Source organism: Thermobia domestica, chromosome 13 (genome assembly GCF_964235325.1).
Source record: "Thermobia domestica chromosome 13, izTheDome1.hap1.1, whole genome shotgun sequence".
In the NCBI taxonomy this organism is placed as follows: Eukaryota; Metazoa; Arthropoda; class Insecta; order Zygentoma; family Lepismatidae; genus Thermobia; species Thermobia domestica.
This window is the reverse complement of record NC_137466.1, coordinates 192,747,678-192,775,259: the sequence shown is the minus strand read 5'-3', so window position 1 is coordinate 192,775,259 and position 27,582 is coordinate 192,747,678. Positions and strand designations below refer to the sequence as shown.

The window sequence follows — 27,582 nt, the reverse complement described above, 5'->3', positions numbered from 1 at the left end:
TAGAAAACCTTCTATAAGCAATAACACTTATGCAGAGTCAGTCGTATGGCCAAGAATTCTATGCGAAAGATCTTCCCTTCCCTAACAAATTCAATCCTTTTTCCTTTGGGCATTGCATCTTTCCCGACAATTCCATAGATAACAAAACAAACAATTCCCATGTACTAAAATATCCAAACCTCTTTGGCATATTATTCTTCATCAGTTGATGCAGTGCAAAATAGAGAATTCTGTATTATTTAACAGAAATTAATTTCTCGTTCATCCCTCCCAGTAATTCGAATACGTACTAAATAAGAGTATTTTCATATAGAATTTTACGTAATTACGCTCATATATAATGCATTTAGTGTATATTACTGCATACAGTTACTGTTGTGAGAAATTGACTTTCTGTAACCTCTCTGTAACGGACATCTCTCAGTAATACGGACAAAAATTCATGTCCCATTGGTGTCCGTTATTCAGAGGTTTCACTGGAGTTATTTTTCTTCGTTACGTAGTCGCTAACGCTCTCGCCTTCCGTGCGAGCAGTCCCGGGTTCGATTCCCGAATTCGATTCATTATTATTATTATTATTATTATTATTAAATAATATCCAATAGTTTAAATAAACTGACCGTATCAGTATTAAGTAGTTGAATTCGTAGAACGTCTCTAAAAAGGATTCAAATTTATTTATTCTAATTTTGCTATAGTGAGTTACTTAATACCTGTATTTTTTTTATTTTTTTTTATTTATTTATTTATTTTTTTTTTTTTAATTTATGATGTAACAAATGTTTGGCTAGACCTAACACAAGTATATCATTACATGGAAGAAAATGATAAACGTAAAGTAAAGTGATGAAGTAATTAGAAATAAGATAGTGAGAAAATGTGTCCATATTATATTTGTCGACCACGAAGCCGCAAGTCATCGCGGGAATATAAGAAATTGATTGTTTGAATTGTCTAGAGAATTGCTTTAAGGTACGTATCATTTGGTGAACCAAGACCACGTGGAATTTGTGTTTATTACTTCGTTTAATGCGATCTCTGATTCTAACTTTGATATTTCTTTTTGTCATGCTTTTATTTATTTATTTATTTATTTTCGTTGTATTAACGTGTGAATTCACATATCCTCATGTACATATCTGTATTGACTAAATGATTGCTGAATTGACCGACGATAATTTTTTATAGTGAGTGGTCAGTCTATTGTCTGTTTCTATCAGAGATGTTCACCCTCGCGAGGGTGGCCCTCTCGAGGGCATCCTCACCCTCAAGTTCCCTCGCCCACAGTGACGCGAGGGCGAGGGAGCGCGAGGGCGAGGATAAGATTTGACCGCGAGGGCGAGGGTGCGCGAGGGCGAGGACAAGCTTCGATGGCGAGGGTGAGGGTGCGCGAGGGCGAGGATAAGCTTCGATGGCGAGGGTGAGGGTGCGCGAGGGCGAGGAAAAGCTTCGACAGCGAGGGTGAGGGTGCGCGAGGGCGAGGACAAGATTCGATGGCGAGGGTGAGGGTGCGCGAGGGCGAGGAAAAGCTTCGACGAAGAAGGCGAGGGCGCGCGAGGGCGAGGAAAAGCTTCGACGAAGAGGGCGAGGACAAGCTTCGATGGCGAGGATGAGGGTGCGCGAGGGCGAGGAAAAGCTTCGACGAAGAGGGCGAGGGTGCGCGAGGGCGAGGACCAGTTTCGGCAGCGAGGGTGAGGATCCGCGAGGGCGAGGACAAGCTTCGATGGCGGGGGTGAGGGTACGCGAGGGCGAGGAAAAGCGAAGGCGCGAGGGCGAAGAATTCAATAACGAACTTTTTAAATGAATTAAATGTAGACACCGTAAATTGATAACACTTAGTGTAATCCACTTCATCGAAGTCAGTTATTAGTTGATCAATAATTTTAATTGATCTTAAATTAGGATTATCTTATAAATCACTACTGTTAATGGTTTAATTGAATTGTCAATTTTGTAAATAAAATCTCATTCTAAGATAATTACGTTAAGTGTAAATCGCAACTATCTAGACCAGCCCACAAACTGTTTTTAATTGAAATCCTATCCATTTTCCAAGTACCCAGTTGCAAAACTATTAAGTCAATACTGAAAACTAAAAACGAAAATATTTATTGCAATTAAACGAATAACACGATTGGTATTATTGGACGGGAGCACGTTGGCTCAGTGCTACAGCCAATCTCTGGTTTCAGGGGTCACTCGTTCGATCCCAGGCCAAGTGAGTTCGTGGAGGACGATAGCGTATACTTGGGTTTTCTCGGGATTTTCCCGTTTCCTCCCGTTTTCTCATTCCACCTATTCTTGCATCATCATTCACTTGCAATTCCATCAGTCTCCTTTAGCCATCGAAGGCATAACCGTTGGATGTTAAACTAAAGATTTATTTTATTTTATTTTATTTTATTTTTTTTTTTTTTAAGATTGATATCTCTGAAAGCGTTTTTAATATAGTGTAAGAATATGCAGCGTACAGTCTTGAAAAGGGAGACTATTTTGGGCGTCCAGTAGGCTTCTTTCTGTGATCTGTTACCCTTCATTATCGACGTTTTTATTATTATTATTATTATTATTATTATTATTATTATTATTATTATTATTATTATTATTATTATTATTATTATTTGCAAAATAGGATATTAAAGTAGAATGATTTGGTTCTATATCGCAAGTTTTAAAGCTCCCTGACAACCGATATTTAGTCAGCAAAGCATAGGAAAACTTAGAAATAAAGAAGCAAAACTACCTGAAGTATTCGGCTATGGTTCATCTAATCAGGGCGTCGTAACGAGGGGCTTGGGTGGTCGCGTTCCTCCCAGATTTTCGTCACACGTATGTAAGCAAACTAAGAAAATAAAAGCATATATTCAGGGGTGTAGTCGAGAGTATACGAAGGTGTATTGCTCAATCTTAGTCATTTGCGCATACTTTCTGCTTCAAGGCGTGTAGTACTATATTCAAAACTAGCATATATAACCTGTGAAATTTTTAAGACTAGCGTATACTCTGTGAAAATTTTAAGACTATGGTGTACGCCGTGTGAAATTTTAGGACTTGAGCAGGAAGTTTTTGATAGTCTATTATTGCAACACAGTCCCTGCCCGCTGCAGCCCCTAGTTATTCGCCTCTACTTTCTAAACATTTTCTATATATTTTACATCCCTGGAGTTGGTGGCCCCGCATCGTGGAGGTTGTGGGGACATTATCTAAGCCTTTGGTCAAGTGACCTTACATTTACATAGATTACTATTGAGATAAGTGGGTAAAACTGCATTCAGGTTTACACCTATAATTTCATGATTCTTAGTGTTCATCCTCCCGAAGGGGAACTTTCGAGGATGTCCTCAATTCTAACTATAGAGAAACGTTCTCACACAACAGAATAAACAATTTCAAACCGTTCATGATCTATATTTAGAAAAAAAATAGCACTCTACTAACGTAATTTGCTGTTTTGGAAAATATAAGTTTTACTTATTAATATCTGGGAATCAGTCGATCTGTCTGTATTTTGACGTATTAGAGTTAATGTCCCTTTATAATTCATCACCGATGCCGATGCTAAATGGCACGTGAATCTATAGTTTATGGTAGGATCCGAACCACCATAATGCGTTCAAACTTCACTCAAGGGAATCGAACCTGAGAATTTTGCTGCAAAGCAGACATGCTTGCTAGACACTATACTAACTTTCTTTGTATATTTCAATATCATTAACTTTCAGTAATCACCGGTAATCGACCTATAACCAGAGTCGAAGTCTAAGAGGGAGTTATTGAAAATGTTTAATTATCCTAATTTTTATGTAAATATTTCACTTTAGAATATTAGCGTTTAAATACTCCTCTCCCCCATACAACCATTACACACGCTAATACTATGTAACAAGCAGTAACGACTACATATTATCAGGTGCAACATTTAATCAATCAACATATAACACATAAAGCTTATAAAATTTTAATTAGTCAGCTGGATTACATCTTATGAAAAAAGTTGAATAATTTCCACCTTATATGTTAGTTGTTTGACGTAACGTAAGCATGAAGATAAGCTTAGATCTCTGTTCGAAATTCACATTGAAATGATATTCGCAAAGAATCTTCAGTGGGCTGAATCTCTTTTGTTCCAGGTTGGCTACAAGACTGCGATAATCGTAGGACGTAAAAATGAAGATTTTATTCCCCAGTCAGAATTTTTAAACTATCCTATCTCTTCAAGTCAATAATTGTCTGTTTTGCATTATTACTTTTCAACCACAGAGCAAAATAATTCAGTCACTCTACTCCTGTTTTAATGATGTACCGTATGGCAGCGTGTAACAAATTGTTGCGAGGTCCTGGGCAAGAAAAGTTTGTGATCGCCCTTTCAGTTTTTAATTGCTAATTATAATAAAATTTCTGGAAACCAAATAATCTACACATTTAATTATTTGTGCTAAAGAAAATAAAGGTTTGTTCTCTTACTTTCCCGTTCCACCATTTCTTTCATCATCATTCACTTGCAATTTCATCCATCTCCTTTAGCAGTTACATAACTCTGGGGCGCTAAACTAAAGATTTCATCTTTTCTTTCATTACTACAATCTTAAAGTTTGCACGTATTAAAGTTTGCACGACATTATTAATTGTTGAATTGGTGGATTTATAAAAGGCAGTGCTAAATCATTTTAGGCTCGATAATCTTTCCAAGGCCCCTGGAGGCGCTAAACTCTGAGCGTGCCATTTAGGGAGGAACGGTGGCTCAGCGATAGAGAAATTACCTTTGTTCGAAGGGTCGCATGTTCGATTCCCGTCCAAGTAAGTTCGTGGTGGAGGACATCGTGTTCGTGGGTTTTCTGGGGATTCTCCAGTTTCCTACCACATTTTCATTCAACTATTTCTTTCATCATTCACTTCTGTCTCCTTTAGCATTTAGCTTGCATAGTCGTGGGATCTTAAACTAAAGATTTCATTTTTCATTTGCCTTTACGTATTTGTAGTGTAAGGAATCCTTGAGACAACGTTTGAAAGATATCATTTCATAATTGTGGGAATTACTGAAAATAAACTTTCCAACAATGATAGCTGCCAAAAATGAACCAAGACCAAAGTGATAAAGTGCACAAATTGGCCCCTAGGGTAGTTTCTTAAGACAAAGTTTCATATTTATGGCAATTATTGAAAAAAAATCAAAATTTTAACATTGTTAAGGTAGGACAAATGTATCTCTATTAGTGGTGAATATTAACAATATTTGAGCATCGAAATTAACCTTACAAGCACGTTGACACATTTCAGTTTATATTTTAAAATACCAATTAACTTAGATTCACATTCAAATCAATGAAGTCATTCATGTTATAGGTTAGAGTGGGTATATATTTCCGAGTGATAATTCAACAATAGTGTTCTGAAATATTTTATTTGTTTGCTGACGAAGTTTCAAAATTAAGCTCTTTAGATCTTTCCCTTTGAATTTGTTCAAATTCCTCAGTTACGCTACATACATCAGGGATGGCCAACGTGTTGACTGTCAAATTCTGACAGATAGTCCGCAGCAGTCACTCTACTGCCACTCATCAAACATTGATTTCACCCTCACCCTCATGAGAGCCGCCCTTGTGTGGCTGAATACTTATGCTTGCATCGTAGTTCAAGGAACATTTTGAAGTAAAGGCATTGGATACTGTTGATAAATGATGTAAACGTCACTATCGACCGAGATCTCCATTGTAACAGTTGTTCCATTTTAGGTGTTCCACAGTAAGTTATACGATGATATGTTTAGTTTCCTTTCTTTAGGACGTATGTTAAGCAAGGGCGGATCCAGAACGGACTTCTGGTGGGGGTGGTGGGTTGTAATACTGCTACTTAGAGCTACTTTTAAGAGCTCCAAACTCTGGGATGCGTTTTATTTGTATATATAAAATAAAGAAGTTTCCTCTTCTGGGGGGGGAGCGATCGCCCCGATCGCCCCCCCTGGATCCGCCACTGACGATAAGGAAATAATTCAACAAATAGGTTGAATAATTGATGCTCTGATCCTCACGAAGGAGGCCCTCTCGAGGTCTCCTCACCCTCAATTACCCTCGCCCTCAATGATATGAGGGCGAGGGTGCGCGAGGGCGAGGAAAAGTTTTGAGCACGAAGGCGAGGGCGAGCGAGGATAATGGACAACTCCTATCGCGAGGGCGAGGGTGCGCGAGGGCGAGGAAAAGCTTCGACGAAAAGGGCGAGGATGTGCGAGGGCGAGGAGAAGCTTCGACAGCGAGGGTGAGGGTGCGCGAGGGCGAGGACAAGCTTCGATGGCGAGGGTGAGGGTGCGAGAGGGCGAGGAAAATCTTCGACAGCGAGGGCGAGGGTGCGCGAGGGCGAGGACAAGTTTCGGCAGCGAGGGCGTTGGTGCGCGAGGACGAGGACAAGCTTCGATGGCGAGGGTGAGGGTGCGCGAGGGCGAGGACAAGTTTTGGCCGCGAGGGCGAGGGTGCGCGAGGGCGAGGACAAGCTTCGACGGCAAGGGCGAGGGTGCGCGAGGGCGAGGACAGGTTTCGACAGCGAGGGTGAGGGCGCGCGAGGGCGATGGACAATTCAATTCGCGAGGGCGAGGGTGAACGAGGGTGAGGGCCAACTGCTACTGCGAGGGCGAGGGTGAGTGAGGTCGAAGTAAAATGAACATCTATGGTTTCTATTGCATTTTTAAAAAATGTCCACTAACATTACGGCCTATCGATTATCATCTCTAGATGAAGAAAAAAACAGGAAAAGCAATAACCTATTTTCTATTACTGAAAATCGAACGTCTAGCTCTGAGAAATAAATAAATAAATGGAAAATCAACACAATAGTTATGGTAACCAGAAGGCAATGATTAAATAGCCAGATACATTGACTTAGAAAGCCGGACTTTATGAATTTGTAAACCTTTTCTCCACATATGACAACTCAATTTATTAATTCCGTTTAGGCATCTTTGGCTCAAGCAAGCTGGAAAGCTACATTTACATGTTAAAATTCTTGCATCATTGATATTTCTCTGCTTCTCGAGCGGCTTTCAATAGACGCTTGTTCTGCAAGAATTCTTTAAATACGTTACTGCACTTTCCATTCTTACTTTTTCCTTCAAAGTTGAAACAAACTTGAATTTCGGACTTAACTGTGGAGATATTAAGTCGGTCCCGTTCTTTTGTTCAAGCAGCATTCATTAATAAAAATACCCGTTCACATAAGTATTACTACTTTGTATGGAAAGAATATATGAACCGACTTTCTTCGAATTCTCAAAACCTTTTTCTCTTGGTGTTTTCGCACGTTCGAAAAGTTTTAAATATCTTTCTTCAACAGGTGTACTAGTGTACCCTTCTTTCAATTCCTGGCACAAAACATTATCACCTGCCAACAATAGTTAAAAAATAGTTTTCTCCCATTAAAGAAAAAGGAAAAAAAATCTAGTGGGAGTTTGTTCTTTTCTGTAATGTATTATCAACTGTTAATTTAATTCTTTCCGACAACTGACCTTTATTAAGAAGTAAATAGAATTCTTACTTCCTGATTAAAAGATGGGATGTTCGGAAATATCTATGAATTGAACAAAATACTTGATTTAAAGGTATGTATCCACCGATTAGAATATTATTTTGACTTGAGAACATTCTTTTATTGTCCTAAGTATTTAACTTGTATATATAGTAATCACAGAAATAGTACAATAGTAATTATAGCGTTGTATAATTACAAGTTTAAAATGTATATATGTATTTTTTACAAGGAGAACTAAATGAGAAGGGCGCTTCTGTCTTGGTGGCGCCAGGAGGAGCTGGTGGTAACCCTGCCTCATGCTACAGTGGTTCCAGAGGATTTTCACAATCGATAACTCTGGATTTAAAATTGATCGCGGACGTGGGACTTGTTGGATTTCCGAATGCGGGGAAGTCTACACTGCTTCGTGCTATATCTAATGCAAAACCCAAAATTGCATCATACCCATGTAAGTGAGCCATGGATAAGTATGAATGTTCAAATGTCAGTTCTATCTATATTTTTAAATTTTCGAATAAATTAATTCTTATGTTCATTGTTTGGTTAATTTAGTTTGGTTTTATATCATATGTTTATTGTCTGTTCGATAATAATGAGTGTATAATATCTCAAATTGAACTTGGAATCACGCGAACCACAAGTGACTTTGTTGATCTCTTACTTTTTGGAGATCGTTTATTTATACTGATTATCGAGCAAAAACTACTGTGAAATTATTTTTAACTAAATAGAGAATAAGATAGAATATTTAAAATTTAATAAGGAGAATGTATGACAGTGAATGTCCATTGTTGTTCTCTTTTTCAGTTATATTATTATAATTTTATATGAGGGTAATCCCAAAAGTAAAGTCTCCAAGGTGCTGGAGACTCAGGGAAATTTCTCGTACGGCTGTTGGCAACACTCTTACGCTTGTTGTTTCCCCGTACTCCCAAGCAAGCCTGTGTGTACCTCATTGGGACACTCAGTTTTGGCTTAGGGCAGCCGTGTGTAGAGCCTGTCTATCTCATCTATGCCCTTGGAAAGTATGCGAACTATATTTCAGCCCCGCCCTCGCCACCCTCTGACGGAGGAAATTCTCCCTTTGCTTACGGAAAAGAAGTGAATGATCTCAGCTGTGTTGCCAATTTGTCATTCAATCGTTTGATCTTGACGAGTGAAGATCGTAAGCTACTTAGAATGACTAACAAGATAGAGGACAGCGAAGCCCGTGAAATAATTAATTTTGGCAATGCTTCCGCATCTAACGATTGAAAGATCTCGGCCGCAACAACTTCTCCCTCCTCTTTTGAGGGAGGTACGGGAAAGCACACGTCGACTGCAGCGCCAGAAGGGGCACAGATCAAATAGAAAGGCTATAATGGAGCTCCGCTGGGCGTTACCGCCAAGTGCGAAGTTCGCGTAGTTTTTTTTTTTTTTTTTTTTTTTTTTTTTAAGTTTTTTTAACGCAAAAGACGTTAAACCAATTGAAACTCATCGCCAATCGCGAAGAAAGGTGCGGAAAACCGTCAATTTTCGACGAAATAGTCACTAACCAGTGACTAGCACCTGTTTCCTAAGTTGAAAGAACATTTGACCAAAACGCGCTTTTGCAACGACAACGAAGTGAAAAATGAGGTTCAGCGCTTCCCCAAACACATAACTGCAAGCTAGTATGATATAGGCATACAAAAGCTGTCACGGCGCCTACAAAAATGCATCGACCGAAATAGCAATTATGTAGAAAAATAAATAAATGTACAAACTTTAAAATTACTTTAAAACATTATTGAAATTAAACGTTTCTTTGTTTTTTTTTTTTAAAAAAGAAACAGGTGACTTTACTTTTGGGGTTATCTCGTATGCTCTAGTTTTTGACGAATTACTTATATGAGTGCTTTCTAGACAGTGATTATATTCTGTTTTCGTGTGAAGAATCTACAATTTCTGTGCTCTTAAATTTGACTATTGTGTATATGAATTCGTTTCTTGCTTGTTTGTTTGTTTACAGTGGCTGATAAAGGGGAAAGAATCTTTCCTGAAAACTATATTTTCACTTCACAAGATACAGACGTAGTAGAGTCACTTTTGTTATTAAAATAGAATCTTACCATTACTGCTTGTCAAATCTCAAATAGAACTCTAGTTAACATCTTTCAAAAGATGGAAGGAATGGAGAATATATTTTGAGAAACTCTGAACAAAAATTTCACCCAATAAACGAAAACATAAAGTAAATACAAGCATAAATATATCTACAATAGTCTGAAAGAATTTAAGACAACACAAGATAAAATAGGCAAAGCTTTCGGTTTTTATCTTTTCAAGTTTTTTGATGATCTTGGTTTTAATATAATATTACGTTTTATCGTGTTGATATAAGACTCATGACACTTACAAGATGGTACATATATTCCTGATGAACTGAAAGCATTAGTGTAATAATTTTTATAACTTTGTTGTTCGGAGTAATTGTACTCCAAAATATCATTTTTCAGTTAAATCTTTTGATTGAATGTTTAATAGTCCTACGTAAAGATATTCCTTACATTAATTTTCATCTATAAAATGTAGAGTTCGTATTTGTACTATGCAACTAATTAAAAGAAGCTGGAAATACAGTAAATAGTCATAGTATTTGTATGTGAGCGCTGAGTAAGGGTGTCTTCGTTGATTCACGAGATTTTAGACTTAATCCCAAAGGTGGGTAGTGATTAGAAAGTTACGAAATGAACATCGAATCAACAACTCAGAGTTAAAAGTACGACGTGTGGCAAAATTTTAGCTTTACTTTTGGGAATTTTTATAACTAATATGTATATTTCAAATATAGTATAATTTTAGAAAGCAGACACAAAATTAAACTTTGACTTATTTCTTTCTTTCTCCCCCATCCCCTCCAATATAAAACAAACAGTGAAATGAAATATAACAAACTAAACAAGAAAAGATGCTACAAAATTATGAGCTTGGCTTATTGAAAATAAAGTTATTGTTTTTAACGCATATAAAGTGTGTTTGTTTAAATTAACATTATTTTATTAAGATTAATAACCTTTTTATGTGAAGAATTGGTGTAGTGTTATATAAAGTTTTCATTCAAAAATACCAGTCTGAGTAATGTTAAATAGAATAGGTAACTATATTTTTCGTTTATCCACAGAAACTACGAGAAATTCAGTGCAATTTCACCTGTGGTATAAATTAGGCGTTAGAAAATACCTGAATATTGCTTTCATTTCTTAAATATACATGTACACACTGAAGTAATGCTTATAAGATATTCATTGCATGTGTTTATGTATTTATTTATTTTTTAGTTACAACAATCCGACCAAATGTAGGCATAATGGAATACAAAGACAAAAGACAAATCTCGATGGCTGATTTACCAGGATTAATAGAAGGGGCTTCTAGGAATATTGGAATGGGTCATCAATTTCTGAAGCATGTGGAACGAACAAAACTTCTTCTATTTCTAGTAGACATCAATGGTTTTAGGCTTAGTCCCAAATATCCCCATCGCTCGTGCCTTGAAACAATCATACTTTTAAATAAGGTGAGTATTACACTCGCAGTTATCATAAATAAGTAAAATGTTTTACTATTCGGAATTTAGTGTCCGTTTTTATATTTTTTCAGCATCAAAAATATATTAGACGATTTCGAACCACATGTACCTTGAATATAAGAAATAAGGAAGCTCTGTTGATTTTCAAACGTGTTGCAGCGTATGTTGCAGAATTCGTAGGAAAATATGTGGAAACCGCTGGAATATGTGACAGCTCTTGGAATCATACTAGCAACTTGTCGTAGCTTCCTCTATGCATTTCGGATGGATTCTACAGATTCTCCATTGCTCTTATATTTCCTATTTTTCCTATGTATTTGCGTCTCTGCCTATAAACTTCTATATTTCCTACATTTTAACGAAATCGCTTATATTTTTATGGCATTGCTACTTCCACTTGTGAAAATAACATAAGGAAATAAGATGTGAGGATTGGAGGGCCTTTTGTCTTCTCAGTAGGGTGGTTGAATGGAGACTCTTCTGTGTTTCGTCCTTTCCTGCTTATTGTCTAAAGATAATTATACCAAACAATATACAGTTAGCGCAAAAAGTATTCATACATCTACAAAATGGAACAAAAAATAAACTAGTTTCGTCATATTCATTAAAAAGTTCTATGGAGTGGTGATTTTAAAGGCTTATATATATTATCTTCTGCGCTATCATAAAAGCACATGGTTGACGTTATTGTTGCCCAGGCAATGATCCAGACCGCATCCTTGAAGATAAATGAACTACAGAAAATTGAAGACGAGCAAAATAAAGAGAAACGGAAATAAGCATATTCAGACACTGAAGAAAATAAAAGTGTAACTGATACTTTTACCATTGTATATATTTCCTTAGATGCACTAGGTTCTGTGTGCATTTGTGTATTTAGATACTTAACAAACCAACTCTTTGTATCATGTGTTTTGTGATTTTTTAAATGAATTTTGCATTGATTTTTACAACTTATGTATATTATTTGAAAAGAAAGGAATTAACATAGAAACGATAGGATCTAGGGGACGTATATTTACAAACTTTTTTTTTCACACTTTCCTTATGGTTGTTGCTTAGTACTGGTGAGCTATGTACGAAAACACTAAGAAACTCGTATAAAATTGTGAAACAAGATAATTACCAATTTAGTTTCATATAACAATTTGTGTAATTTCCATGTATTTTTTTTATTATTATTATTTCTACTTATCGGATAATTGAAATGTTCCTTTTTCACAGCTTCACGAAACCTATATCTTTTCGTCGTCATTTCCTATATTTTTTTCATTAGCATTGGAAAGCCTGATTCTACAACATACACTGGTACAGTCATCAACAAAAATATGCTATCTACACAGTTTCTCCGTAACTTCTATGTAACTGTGTTGATATAAGTACATGTGAGAAATGGAAATAAATTTGTTCTTGTATCTCCAGTCGTGCTTTCTTATTCGCTCTGAGTACAATTTGTTAAACGTGGACGACACTACCTTCTTTGAGTTACAGAAATGTGTATGCAAATGGTTACCTAACTAAAACTAACTAACTCTATGGCCTATGGAACCCGAAGGCTCAATGCTGCGTTCATAAAACTCTCCACTGACTTCTACCCTTAGCCAACTAGATCCAGTTTCTACTTTGTATTCCTATTTCTGCGAGATCCATCTTAATATTGCCCTCCCATCTGCGCCTAGGTCTTCCTAATATTCGTTTTCCGATTGGTCTTCTAGTTAAAATTTTGAAAGCGTTCCTACTTTCTTTCATCCTGGCTACATGACCTGTTCACCTGAGCCTCCTAGACTTAATGACCCTAACAATGTTTGGTAAACCGTATATATTATGTAGTTTCTCGTTATGAAGTTTCCGATTCCCCATTCCCGTTCCTCTTTGGACCGAATATTCGTCTCAGGATCTTGTTCTCAAATACTTTCAGTCGGCGTTCTTCTCTCAGAGTAAGCGACCATGTTTCGCAACCATACAGAACAACAGGCATGATTATTGTTTTATATAATTTAAGCTTCAACAGAATGCGCGACGACAAAAGATTTTGAACTGAATAATAAAACGAATTCCCTGCTTTTAGTCGACATTTAATTTCTTCGTGAATATATTTCTCATCTGTTAGTACGAAATAGTTCAAATAGTTATCTCGGTTCTAAAGTTTTACAAAAGGAATTGAATTGTTAGAATTTTACCTGGTTTTGCTAGCAACTGTTCATATTTAAAAACCAGCCTACCCTTCGTTGCTGGTTTTTGCTGCTTCAATCCTTATAATCACTTTTTGATAAGGTTTGCCACCTTTTGAGAAATCTAATGCGGGCGCTTATCAAACATCTGCAGATCGCCCGTTTATCATACCAATTTGTATATGGAACGGTTTATTGTATAATCAGTTAACAAGTTACATGAACATTCTTTAGTAATTATGATGTATTATGATGTATTATATATCTATTTAATGGAACACCTGAAAAAAAAAAAAAAAAAAAAAAAAAACAACTTACGAAATTAATATGGCATTCGGCCAACTTTCGCCCTCAGAACAGATTTGATAAGGTGTGAAATGGAATCAGAGAGGTCATAAATGGTAGCGATTAGAATATTACATAATTTCTCGTGCAGTGCATCTCCATCCGTGTGAGACGATGGGGGCAGAAACATGCGTGTCTCCAAGATAGACCACAGATGTTCCATTATGTACAGGTTCGGAAATCGAGCAAGCCAGGGGAGATATTCAACTTCATTCCGATATTCTTCAAATCACACCGTAATAGCTTCAGTTGTGTGAAAGGGCGCTTTATCATCTTCAAACATGATGTAATTGCTCGGAAACAACATCTGTATTATAGGATGAGCATGGTCCCCTAAAATAGTGACATGATCACTGACAGTGATGCGGGACAAGCGTCAGCACAGGACTCAACGAAAACCAGAATAATGCAACCTACAGCATCACAAAAGTACCGCCATATTTCACGATTGGGCGAAAACACTGTAGATCATACGCTTGTTAGGGTGTCCGCCAAATATAGACATGGTTCGTGGTTTGAAATAAGGTGAAGAATGACTCATTTGACAATATCACACTGTTTCCAGTCATCAGCAGTCTATGCTGCATATTCGCAGCACCATTGTCGTCGTACTAAAGCGGTCCCTCAGCTATTTCACAGCCCTGCCCAGTATGTCTATGTTACGTAAAGTCCATGTTGTTTAACTCTCGACAAATTGGGGCTGCGTTAGATCAGTGGTAGAGCGTTCACCTCTGGTGCATGGGATCCTGGTTCGATCCCAGCTAGCGCCAAGTGAACTTTCTGTTGGACAAACACCGTGTGCGTGGATTTCCTCAGGGTTTTCCCGTTTCATCCCACTTTCTTCACTCCACCATTTTCATTTATTTCTCATCATCACCGTCTCCTTTAGCCCAGCAGGCATAGGCGTGGGACGTAAAACTCAAAGATTTCTTTCTTTCGCGGCGGACTCTGTGTGCGCTAAGGTGCTTCGTCACCATCTCGAAAGCTACACTGGTAGACCAGCAGAGCTTCTTCACATATTGTTAAATGTTTCTCGTATTTTCAGTCTTCGTCTACAACTAGAAAAATAAACATGATTAAAGAACCTTTCCGATTGCAATGATGTGAACAGACTTTTGAGGAAGATGGCTGAAATTCAGCTCAAATGTAGATTCTGTATTCCAAAAGCAAATCGTCCTAAAATGGAAGGAACATAGTTAAAAAAAAAAAAAAAAAAAAAAAAAAAAAAAAAAAAAAAAAAAGCACAGAACATTAACATTAATGTCAATGGAAAATCAATGAAAAACAAATAATTCTTCCACGTATTCCAAAAACCAAAAGAGGTAGATGGCTTAAAATCAGCTGAAATATACTAGAACAAACTATCTAGAATCTATATTCTAAAAGTAAATTGTCCTAACATGGATGGAACATAGTCAAAAAGCACGAAACATAACATTAACATTAATGTCAGTGGAAAATTAATGAAAAACAAATAATTCCTCCGCTTATCTCAGAAACCAAAAGAGGGGGATGGCTTAAATTCAGCTTAAATGTAGAAGAGACTATGTAGATTCTATATTCTAAAAGTAAATTGTCCTAATATGGATGAAACATAGTCAAAAAGCACGAAACATTTACAATAATGTCAGTCGAAAATCAGTGAAAAACAAATAATTCCTCCGCTTATCTCAGAAACCAAAAGAGGGGGATGGCTTAAATTCAGCTTAAATGTAGAAGAGACTATTTAGATTCTATATTCTAAAAGTAAATTGTCCTAATATGGATGAAACATAGTCAAAAAGCACGAAACATTTACAATAATGTCAGTCGAAAATCAATGAAAAACAAATAATTCCTCCGCTTATCTCAGAAACCAAAAGAGGGGGATGGCTTAAATTCAGCTTAAATGTAGAAGAGACTATGTAGATTCTATATTCTAAAAGTAAATTGTCCTAATATGGATGAAACATAGTCAAAAAGCACGAAACATTTACAATAATGTCAGTCGAAAATCAATGAAAAACAAATAATTCCTCCGCTTATCTCAGAAACCAAAAGAGGGGGATGGCTTAAATTCAGCTTAAATGTAGAAGAGACTATTTAGATTCTATATTCTAAAAGTAAATTGTCCTAATATGGATGGAACATAGTCAAAAAGTACGAAACATGAACATTAAAGTCAATGGAAAATCAATGAAAAATAAAATTGAAGTCGTCCACATATCTCAAAAACTTTAATAAGATGACTAATTGAAAGATTAATGCAAAGACATAATGAAGAGGTTATAAACGATGTAAAGCACCTGAGGTAAATATGGGTAGAACATTGTCAAAAGTCAAGTTGTTTAAGTAAAATTAAAAATAAAGTATATGCATATTCTTCGAATTACCCAAGGCGCCACACATGGAGGTTACGTGCTTGACATGTGGATTTGGAATCTCCAGACTCGATTTAGCACGCAACATGACTTTTGACCTGATCACGTGACACAATCTGCTCCTTATAGCAAAGTGGATATGCCCTTTGTATCACTTTACGTATTAAAATACATTTTTATTCATAAAAACGTATTAATATTTACAAAAGTTACAATTTTCGGTAGGTGTTTACTTTTTTCTCCACTGTGTACATAATAGGCGTTTCGTGATAACAATTCATATATTGTACAATTGTGAAATTTTATTCATTTGTTTATCTTTACAGGAAATAGAATTGTATAAAGAAGATCTTTTAGAAAAGCCAGCTATGTTGGTAGTGAACAAAATGGACACTGACGGTGCGGAAGCACAATGGAAAACCCTTAAAGAACAACTAAAAGAGCTTCAAGGTTAGATCTTTATTTTATGAATTTTTTTAATACTGTCTGAGACATCTTTTTATGTAATGAAAAGAAGATATTAGATTATTTGATATATGATGCGAATAACAATTTTCAATGTTAGATACTTTATCAATTTTTTAGGGAATTTTCAAATTCAGAAAAAAAACTGATATCTTAAGTTTAGCGTCCTAGATTTTATCAATTAGTACTTGAACTATATATGAAAATTATGAAATAAGTCAGTAAATATCGTGGCGTGAGTTTTCCTATTTAGATAAGAAATGTAATAGACACAGATTGCAAAAAAATAAATATTTGATAAGATTGTAGGTATTTTGTTTAAGAAGAAATGCTACAGCGGTTGAAAGATATTTCCCGTCAATGGCTTGGTCAGACAATAACGACGTAAAAATGGTAGTCATAATATACGGAAATTATAATGCAATCTTATCAGTTTTAAACAGTCGGATTTTGTTCCAAACCATTACGAAAATTTCCTTTTGTTTTGATTATAAATCTAAATTGCTTAATTGATAGCTTTCAAGGAAAAATACTTTATTATTATTATTATTATTATTATTATTATTATTATTATTATTATTATTATTATTATTATTATTATTATTATTATTATTCAGTTTATTCTTGCTATCTTCTCGGCTCCTCAATGTATACTTTCCACCTTCAAGCTGCAATTTGCTCATTGAAAGCTCATTTCAATTTTGTGTTTCTATATTGTCTTAGCAGTTCTCTATTGCAACCATGAAATCTATCTTCCATTTCCATGAAATCTACCTTCATATGCATTATTAAAATTTTTCTATGCTTTTTAAGTCCTCTTTTCACCTTTCTTCTATTGTATATTTCCCTATATTTATAGATTTCCCTTCTTCTTAATTCGCAGATCAACTTTCTATGCATAATTTCCCCCTTCTTCAATCTTCCTTTGTAATGGAATACAATCGTTCTTGGTTGAGCAATGAGAAAAGTGTGTGGCTCAAGCGGAGATTATTTTGAGTAACCAAGAAGTATGGTTTAAAAAAAAAATTGAAAGTCGCACACGCCACTTGACATTTCAATCATACCAACCTAATACTTAACAATAGATATAACTTTCATTTGTTCTGCCTGTCTTTACTTCTTCCATATAGAATTAAATACTTTCAAAATTGGGGGCCGCGGTGGCTCAGGGGCATCACGTTCACCTCTGGTGCATGGGGTCCTTGGTTTGATCCCATTTCGCGCCAAGTGAGCTTTGTGGTGGACAAACACTGTGTGCGTGGGTTTTATCGGGTTCTTCCGTTTCCTCCCACTTTCTTCATTCAACCATTTCATTCCTCATCATCACCGTCTCCTTTAGCCTAGCCGGCATAATCGTGGGACGTAAAACTTAAAGATTTCATTTCATTTACTTTCTGAATTGATCCATTTCATCTCCTCTCCAAAATATTGGGAGGTACCCGTTCCCCTTGCCAGAGACGTCCATGCACTACATATGCATAACGCTTCCTATCAGTAGTTCAATAGCACCTCAGTGTATTTACGCACCTCTATGAAATATGTTCGCATAAGAGGAAGTTGTATTTTCTATGTCCGGTTCGAAATAGATTTATAATACATTGGTTGTTATAATATATGTCAGAATACTTTTCTGTTATCTGTATATGTAATGTTTGTGGTAGTTAATTGAGAAATGTATTCATATGATGAAGCTGTGTTCCATTTTATGTTTATGATATATTCTCTACCGTTTGTACAGTCAACGACAAAAGTTCTTTCCGTTTGCTGAAATTAGTTTCGTAAATAACTTCAGAATGGAAGAATCATTTGAGTACAGTTTTCAGTAAATTAAAAAGAATGTAATTCTCTGTACGTTCAAGCCATACCACCGTTATTCACAAAATAAATTTTACCGAACGGTAAGAATTTTTGTCGCTGACTGTACAATATTTTCAAATCCTATAGTCTGTTAAACCAAAAAGCAAGTGTATTGAATTATTGATACGATGGTTAATTAAAGTATGAAGTTAAAGTTTAATTGTAATTTTTTTGTTGTAGGTGCAGTGAATGAATTTCCAGAAGAAATGCGACCGAGTAAACTTCTTGAGTTCGACGAAGTGATGACAGTGTCTGCCAAAGAAGGAGGGGAACAAGTGCAAAAGTTAAAGATTCGCATTCGTGAACTCTTGGACTTGTACCATGAAATGGAAAAGGAGGATGCTTTTGTAGGGAAGCCGCCGAACCTAACACATGAAGTTAGTGCTAAACTTGTATAAAGACTTTAAGTTTTTTTAAAAAACAATACTCTTGTTATGTAGATTAATGATAAAATTTGAATGAGGAATTCAGAAAAAAATATACATATATCTTTGGGCAGTGATGCTTTATAATAACTCAGAGTGGCGTGCTCGTGAACAAGGTGAGTACGAAGATCCGTATGAAATCTCTCGTGATCAGAGGGAACTGCTTCACATTGTGTTAGTGGGGTGCTAATAGTGTTCTTGTGAAAGGTTAAACAAAATAGGAGAATGCAATAGTCCTGTTTCAGCATCAAGTTCCAACAAACGGGAAGATTCATCGCTGCAGAAATAGAAGTCCATCTGTGAATCGTATCCTGTCCTAATCCATTCCAGTCATAATTTGCTGGTTGGTTAGTTTAAAGTTTAACGTCTCTTTTCAGTGCGGAGTTTAAGAGTATTCATCCCGGCGAAATTAAAATACCGTTAATTTTACAGTAATTATGTGATATCTTCAAATAGATAAAAGATAATTGAAATGTGGAACAAGAGCGCCCTAGACAATATTATTTTGCGTGAGGTACCGTTATCACAAGTCACCTAGTGGCTTTCCGTTTTCAGCTGTTTAGAAACGCGAAAATAAATGCCGATTTTCAAAATGGCTCGAAATCAAAAGCAGATAAGTGAGTCGTGATAACGGTTTCTCATGTAAAATAATATTGTCTAGGGCGCTCTTGTTCCACATTTCAATTATCTTTTATCTATTTGAAGATATCACATAATTACTGTAAAATTAGCGGTTATTTTAATTTCACCGGGATGAAGACTCTTAACGTGCTACTCGAACCACAAGAGCTCCCATTGGAAATCGAACGTAGGCATATCATACGAGGGGAGGTCATAAAGTTCCCGGACTGTTGGCATTTGTGATGCAATCACAATGAATCTTGTATAGTGTAAAGTTCTTGGGTTGCCTAATTATGAATATGACAAGTGTGAACAGGGCATAACAGTCAGTTTACGAGTAGTGTACTTAAACGGAGGAGTATGTGGTGATCAATTGGTGCATTGTCGCAGTTCGAGCAACGCGTCAATATCAAGTTTTTATACAAATTGGCGAAATTTGCTTCAGATACCTACTTTAATAACCTTAAAGTCCGTTTACAGTGACAATGCTTTAAGCAAAACAGCATCGGTAACCCGTTTCGTCATCATAGAAGACATCAAAACCAACTCGACGGCTGATTTTCTGAAGATACAAAAAGAGGCCTTTCGTCAATGTTTCCACCAATCGCAGGAGCGATGGAACAAGTCTGTGTGTGTGTGTTCCGAAGGTGCCTACTTTGAAGGCGATTAAGTAAATATGTACTTATAGTGTAGTAATAAAAAGGTACACTCATGTCCAAAATTATTGACGCATGTCTATAACTGTATTCTTGTAAGAATATAATTTGATAATGATTTTGCAGGGTACTTTTAATACTGATACTATGCTGTATAATCGGAAAATGTATATTTGTGGTAAATTTCATAGGAAAAGAATTATAAATACGAAAATTATAATGAGTAAAGTAAAATGTTGCTAAATGGGCAAGAAAATTTTATTTTCGTTGTATTGTTTTTATTTATTGCTCTTTTGACATGAGATTTGCCACATACATGTCTTTGCCGATTATACACATACTAACATTATAAGAAATACCGGACGAATTCGTTATCAAATTATATTCCTACAACATATTTATAGACATGAGACAATAATTTTGGACGTGAGTGTACCTAAAATTCCGAGAAGTTTTTGACTGACCCTCATATTTCCCCGTGATCTATCCTTACGTATTATATATCCACCTGCTTTTAGTCAAACCCAAAGGCTTCCCAGTTAGGATTGTACACACCCGGCGAGTGACTTGGCACTAATTACTTGATATTAGTCGATTTAAAAGTAAAATGTACAGATGAGTATACCAAGAGGTATATATTTACTTTCGTTTTACGCTCCAAGACTATGGGGCCAAACTAATGGAAACAGCCTCCGCAGGGAGCTCGCACACTGCAAGAGAGCACGCATGCCAGGTAGTGAAAAAGATATCAACGTTCTTGTATAATTTAAATTGGAAGTTAAGTTTATACAAATTAAGCAGTGAACCGGAAGTTCTTAACTGTTGATTAGAAATATTGATTAGTTATTTGCAAACTATTGAAAATGTCATTTTTACATATTTGACTCAACCCAAAACTCGTTTAACTGTTAGGGGGCGCGGTGGCTCAGTGGTAGAGCGTTCACCTCTGGTGCTTGGGGTCCCGGGTTCGATCCCAGCCTCCGCTAAGTGAACTTTGTGGTGGACAAACACCGTGCTCGTGGGTTTTCTCGGGGTTCTCCCGTTTCCTCCCACTTTCTTCATTCCACCATTTCACTCATCTCTCATCATCACCGTCTCCTTTAGCCTAACCGGCATAACCGTGGGACGTCAAACTCAAAGATTTAATTTAATTTCATTTTCGTTTAACTGTTGTTTTAAAACATTATTTGCCATATTTCTATGTAAAATATATAAAAAATATATATAGCAGTTATATCGTGCGTAGGTAAGCATTTAGCTAATTCTTGTTTCACAGTCAAGAGATGCGGAGTTCGAATCCGGCAGCCGCCCATCCTGATATTTTTCCCCAGAAATTTTTATCAATTTTACAAGCAAGTGTTACTTTCAATTGTTTTCATTAAAATGGCTCCACAATTGTTACCAATACTTAGGTAATAAAGAAACAAAACTAGAGTTTAACATTTGCCGGAGTTTTATTAGATACGAAACTACTAAACTGTGTAGAGTAATGCGCATATTTTGTGTCTACTTATTAGTGACGTACATGATTGTTATCTTCAGTTTGAAGAGTCAGTCACACAAGTTAATCTTGAAACAAGAATTTTGTGTTGTTAGCATTTGTACATACATGTAAATATCTAAATAAATAGTTTATATATTACTTAAAAGTAATTTTATTGCATACTGTTCCTCTTTCATTGAAGTTTCAAGTTTTCTGTCCATTTAATGCAGTTTTCTGATATGTTCGGATCTCTTTACATGATATTACATAGTTCATTCTTAATTTCCTACAGACAGTTACAGTTATTCTAATTCCTTTTCTTAGCATACTAAACTACCCTGACGTAAGTAAAGATACCCACAAGATGAGCGTGTGGTCATTACTACGTACCAGTGTACAAAAGAAACCATTTCTGATGCTTGAATGAGAGAAATAGCGAATTCCAGTCTGGAAACTTGGCATTAACAGCGATGGAAAGCTGATGTGCTGACCATACATCACTTCCAAGACACTGTGGATCAGTGGTAGAACGCTCATCAGTGGTGAAAAAGGTCCCTGGATTCGATCCAAGGCCATGTGAGTTTTTAGTGGGACAGCATAGTGTCTGTAGATATTCTTGAGTTTTTTCCGTTTCCTTCAACATTGTACCGTGATTTTTTATTTATGTTTTTATAATCATCCGTTTCCTTCAGGACATAATCGTGTAATGTAAAACTAGACGTTCCTTTTCATTTCATTTCCCAAGGCACGAGTGGCAAAGCGCCTTTGTTTTCTCGTGAAATATATTTAATTTTATAGTTACGAGGGAGAATCGGAAACTAAGATTACAAGGCTGATATTTCTGGAGTTTCGTATATTATAGAGAAATGAGGAGTGTGTGGTAATTGTATCATAGAGTTGTCAATTGTACAGAGTTTCAGCCACCGGCCGCTTACAGCGCTAGATGCAGGTAAACACAAATGGCGACACGTTTGGAAAACTGGTCCCGCGAAGATGTCCGCTCAGTTATTCTATTTCTGTGGGCGAAACATGTAACCGCGGCTGAAATTCACCGGCAACTGGTAGAGGTTTACAGAGAGATTGTAATGTATCATCAGCATGTCGTAGAATGGTTTCGAAAGTTTGCAGCTGGTAGAGAAAACGTCACCGACGAGAAGCGCAGTCGCCGACCCAGTACGGCATCAACAAATTTGAACACAATTCACGTGGAGGAGTTGATTCAGGACAACAGGAGGATCACGTTACAGCATTTGAGGCCAGAATTCGGAATGTCGTTCGGCAACACCTAGCAGGCCATCGCTTCGTTTCAGACAAGGAGCTAAATTACTTCGTGACAACGTGGCTGAACACGTAAGGGCAGGATTTTTACCAAGAAGGGAATCTTTAAACTCATCCCATGATGTGACAAGTGCCTCAACCGATATGGAGACAATGTCGGCATTTCACTGCAGGCTTTGTAACCTTACTTTCTGATCAACCCTCGTATTTCTTCGTGAGTTGTTACAATAATAACAGGAAAAGCTAAAAGGTAAATAAATACACGAAAACACAAATTTCAAACAAATTCATTTTTACATGTTTATTTTTTTAAAAAAACATATTTACACTCAATAACACAAGTTCATTTACAATGCCATATGCTTCAATACATAAACTGTTGAATAATCTACATCATACAGCCACAAACATTCGCAAGTCTTACAACGTAATTCTAAGTCTGTACTCTACAAATATATATAGATAATAGTTATATACATATGTATAATATATACATGTATCTACATAGGCCAAAAAATAAAAATCTATCTGTAAAATCTCGCTTTAATACAAAGTTATTTCTTTGTCTTTGAAATAAAAAGCGTATCTAGTCCTTGTTCAACAAGAACTTTTTAACCGCTTCCTATATAAAAAATATTTTCTTTTTGTGTTTATCCTTGAAAAACCAGTCTGGATCTAGCAACCGCACAAGGTATTTAGGTTTTGTCATATGGTAAAGATGTTATAATATGAGACACCTGAGATTTACTTTACTTTCCGAGTTATATCCTTATTTCAGTAGTGCTTTTTCAAGCATTGCGGTGATTACTATTTTAAATTATATTCCGGATGGAGTAGAGTTCTTATATAAAGTTTGGCCAAATTAGTTCCGATTTAAAACATTAAAATATAATTTTATAACGTTATGAGATTCATTTCTCCTCCATTTTTTTTTTTAAATTTTTAATTAAATGTCAATTTAAATGAAAGAGTATTTAATTAATATATCTGTAATATTTTAGCGAATTGTTGGAAAGCGTATTGTTAATTTTTCGGTTATGAGTTATTACGAAAATGAAAATATTTACAAATAAGGGCGGATATTAACATTTGTTACGTGTAAATGTTCACAAATAAGGGCGGATATTAATATTCGTTACGTGTACTGGGACTGTTAATGTTAAAAAGAAGAAGAAGACGAGATGAGATAAATATTTTTTTTTTTTTTTAATTCTTTTCTCACAAATGTACTTAATTACCTCATGAGGAAAAGATACTGGTAATCACTATGTTGAGTTCATTGTGTATATAATTTTATCACTCAAAACAAAGTAAAACTGTTTTCTCTAATTTTGTAACACTTTAAAAGGTATGATTTCGCAATTTGAGTTAACCAAGCAAAATTGCTATTTCATGAATTTGTATTATGTTTATAAATCTCAAATGAAAACAAGTTTAAACTTCAAATTCGAACAGGACTAAATGTGAATATATGAGTTACGAAAAGATAGCGCTTTTAATATCAAATAATAATGGACACAATATTGCATTTCTTTTCCTTGAGAATATTTTCGTTTACATCAAGGTAAAATTTTAAATTAAAGGAGTCGATGGAAACTGGAATTTTTTAAAAAAACTGAAAATCTAAAATGTCTTAATGTTTGTTTCATTCCTTCAAAGAGAGTATTAATTAGAATAAGTAAGTCCAAAACAGGGGGGGGGGAGTAATTGTTTAATATTGTGTGAAATCCAAAAGAAAATATTGAAGGAAATGATGACACAAACAGTCACAGAACAATTCTGTAAGATTCATTTATGCTGTTTACTAGATCTTTTCTATTTCAAGTGTGCCCTCGGAAAATAAGTGAAACATACTTCGGCCCAATTCCGCCATCTCTCTTACGTAAAAAAATCTTCCATTTGCTTTGGGGAAAGAAATGAATTGCCTCGGCTGTGTTGCCAATTTGTCATCCTGTCGTTTGGTTTCGACGAGTGAAGATCGTAGGTTACTTAGAATCAGTAACAAGACAGTACACAGCGAAGTCCGTGAAGTAATTCAATGTGGCAACCCTGTCCGCATCCAACCACTGAATAATCTTGGCCACAGTAACTTGTTCCTCCTCTTCGAGGGAGGTATGAAAAAAAAAAAATCGCCAGCAGGGACATACTTGAAATAGAAAGACTCTAACGATCAGTAAACATTAACTTATCGTTAAATTATTTAACAAGTCAAGAAATCATGACATTTATCAACATTACTTCAAATTTTACGTACTAACAAGTGTTACTGTAACAAGCCTAAAAATATTAATGGTCCGAAGTTGAACTACAATTTATCTATATTTAACAAATAATATAAATTATGGTGACTGCTATAAAAATTGCCAGACGTTAAATTTGTATGTGTCACTTATGATGCATGATTAAATTAAGTCGTCATACATTTATTTTAAATATATAACTCCTAATTTCATTCTGCTGGAACAGGACAAAATGTGAATATATAAGGTATGAAAAATACATCACTGTTAATATATGATAATAGACATGAATATTGCACTTTTTACCTTGAGAACTTTTTTTGTTTGTTTGTTTGCACCAGGGTATATGTTAAGTTAAAAGAGTTCATAGAAACTAGAATAATCATAAATTGGATTATGTTTAAATGTTTTTACCCTCATTTAATACAAAGATCAGAATGTGTACAAAATGAATCAAGCCATTCTTACTACAGCGAGATTTCGTAGATGTATTACTTCCTCAAAGAGGCAATGAATGTATTTTTCGAATGTCCTATCACCATCTTATTACATTGTTTAGAAAGTACACACATATACCCTGGTAATAACTTCTTAGTAATAACTATCAGTTAAAAAGGTCTCGAAAAATAAAGTTATCAACAAGTATTAATCCATTTTGTGTATCTATCACTGAATATCGCCTAGAAAGAATTAATTTCATCCTTTTTATCTCGCTATAATAATAATAATAATAAAACTCCTTGGAATACGTACAAAATATCTTTGATTTCTCAATACTGAATAAGGAAGTAGAAAATTTAATACTGATATTTTTAAAAGAAAAAAGAGAAAAAATAGTTTTTTTTTTTTTTTAAACGTATATCTCAGGTTGGCTCTATTGTCCTTTTTCCATGTCACTGTTCACATATTATTGCTATTGCGTTCCAACACAATATATTATCATAGATGGAAAGAAAACAGTTATTTACTTTAATAATAATCAAAACAATAATGTTACGGTACATAACAAGTAAGTAAGTAAGAACTGAGAATTATTCGATTTTTGACAACACAACATTGAAGTAAACAATGCTAATGTACACATTTGTTAACAAATATCTTTACTGATCATGTTTTCATTATAACTAGTTACGGATATTTTAAATTGTTAATATAACAGTGTAAAATCAAACTGTTTTATCATTGCTATAATAAAGGAATTTGCGTAATTAGGGAGGACATAAGAGAAAAAGTACCAATAATTAATATTCTGTACAATTTGTATTTAAATGGTATCATATAAACCTTATATTTTAACTATGTAATTTTGTTTCATTGTACAGTCATCAGCAAAATGTGCTAAGATCATTGACTACTGCTAATCTTTCTGTGTTATATTTTCTATTGTAAAATATTTTTAAACACTGATAAACTCACATAAAAGGACAATTAGATCTACTCCCATGCCTTTTCTTGCATTAGTAATTGCATGAGAAATGTAAAACAATTTACATTTGTGCAACTTAAAGGAGGACATGATTTCCTCCCAAGTTATATTAAACATTAACTTCTTACAGAAACCGACTTATAATTTTTGAGAAAAGAAATTACTTAAGATTCTTTTTGCTGGCGACTGTACAATGCAACTACTAAATGCATTATCTACCTTTTTTACATTTCTCTGTATAAATATTAATATAGGACTTTTTAAATTAAGTTTTCGTAACAATAAGATTTCAGCATACTGTGCAAACAAAGGATCGATATTTCTTTTCAATACGTAAACCAAATTAAGAATTCTAATTTACCATTGTTATTTTAAAATGTTATCATGTAATAAATTATAAGCGCAAAGAAAGTACGGAACGGAAGTCACATTATTAAAATCGTCAAATGGTTCACTTGATAATACCGTTTACAAAAATCACAACAAGTTAAAATTTCCAACAAAATATGATCTGTTCACGTTGAAACATAATTCTTTCCTCATTGAGACATTTTGTACATAAATTCTTTCTTATCCACACAACACTGAAGCTGGTATTGACAAATTACAAACATGATTGAACAAATAACATGGTTATCATACAACAATAACCATACATGTAATAGATAATATATGTATATGTATGTATATTCCATATTAACATGTAACTATATCATAGTTATTCCACCTCCTCCTGTTTTCTGCACGTAATAATTTCAAAGACATAAAAAGTACAGAGAAATAATCTTGAATGACTAGTAGCATAACATTATTAAGTTAATGAGAATACTCCAACTTGTGTTTACTTTATTGAGCAGTGTTTGCTTTTTTTAAATAGTTCCGTAGTTCTGTTAGAAATAACAGTTCAGCTTTGACTGTTTACCTATTGCTGGTTTTCCAGATAAAAACAATTGCAGCCCTTTTCTCTTGGCATTACAAGGAACTCATAGTACGCCTAACAATATTCAGTGCATGAACTAAATGTGTGATTTTTCCTTAGTGGCGATGAAGCATCGCTAATCAATGATTAAATTATACACAGGCGATACTTACTTGGACGCGAAGTTATTAATTTTTTTCTGCTGTCCGTGAATAACTCAAAATCATTGCTGGATGATGAACATAACAAAAATATCGCCTTTGCACTACCC

The 27,582-nt window shown here is 35.2% G+C and overlaps 1 protein-coding gene across 1 annotated transcript in view; it reads left to right on the top strand.

The window, feature by feature from the left end:
* The window catches only part of LOC145668896 (GTP-binding protein 10 homolog), a 39,045-nt gene extending 17,437 nt beyond the window's left edge, over window positions 1-21,608 (top strand). The window contains exons 4-7 of the mRNA XM_081737166.1: window positions 7,745-7,963; window positions 10,815-11,053; window positions 16,268-16,391; window positions 18,444-21,608. Coding sequence (XP_081593292.1) covers window positions 7,745-7,963; window positions 10,815-11,053; window positions 16,268-16,391; window positions 18,444-18,661 — 800 coding nt within the window. The 3' untranslated portion in view covers window positions 18,662-21,608. The remainder of the gene's footprint in view (window positions 1-7,744; window positions 7,964-10,814; window positions 11,054-16,267; window positions 16,392-18,443) is intronic.
* The last annotated feature ends 5,974 nt before the right edge of the window (window positions 21,609-27,582 follow it).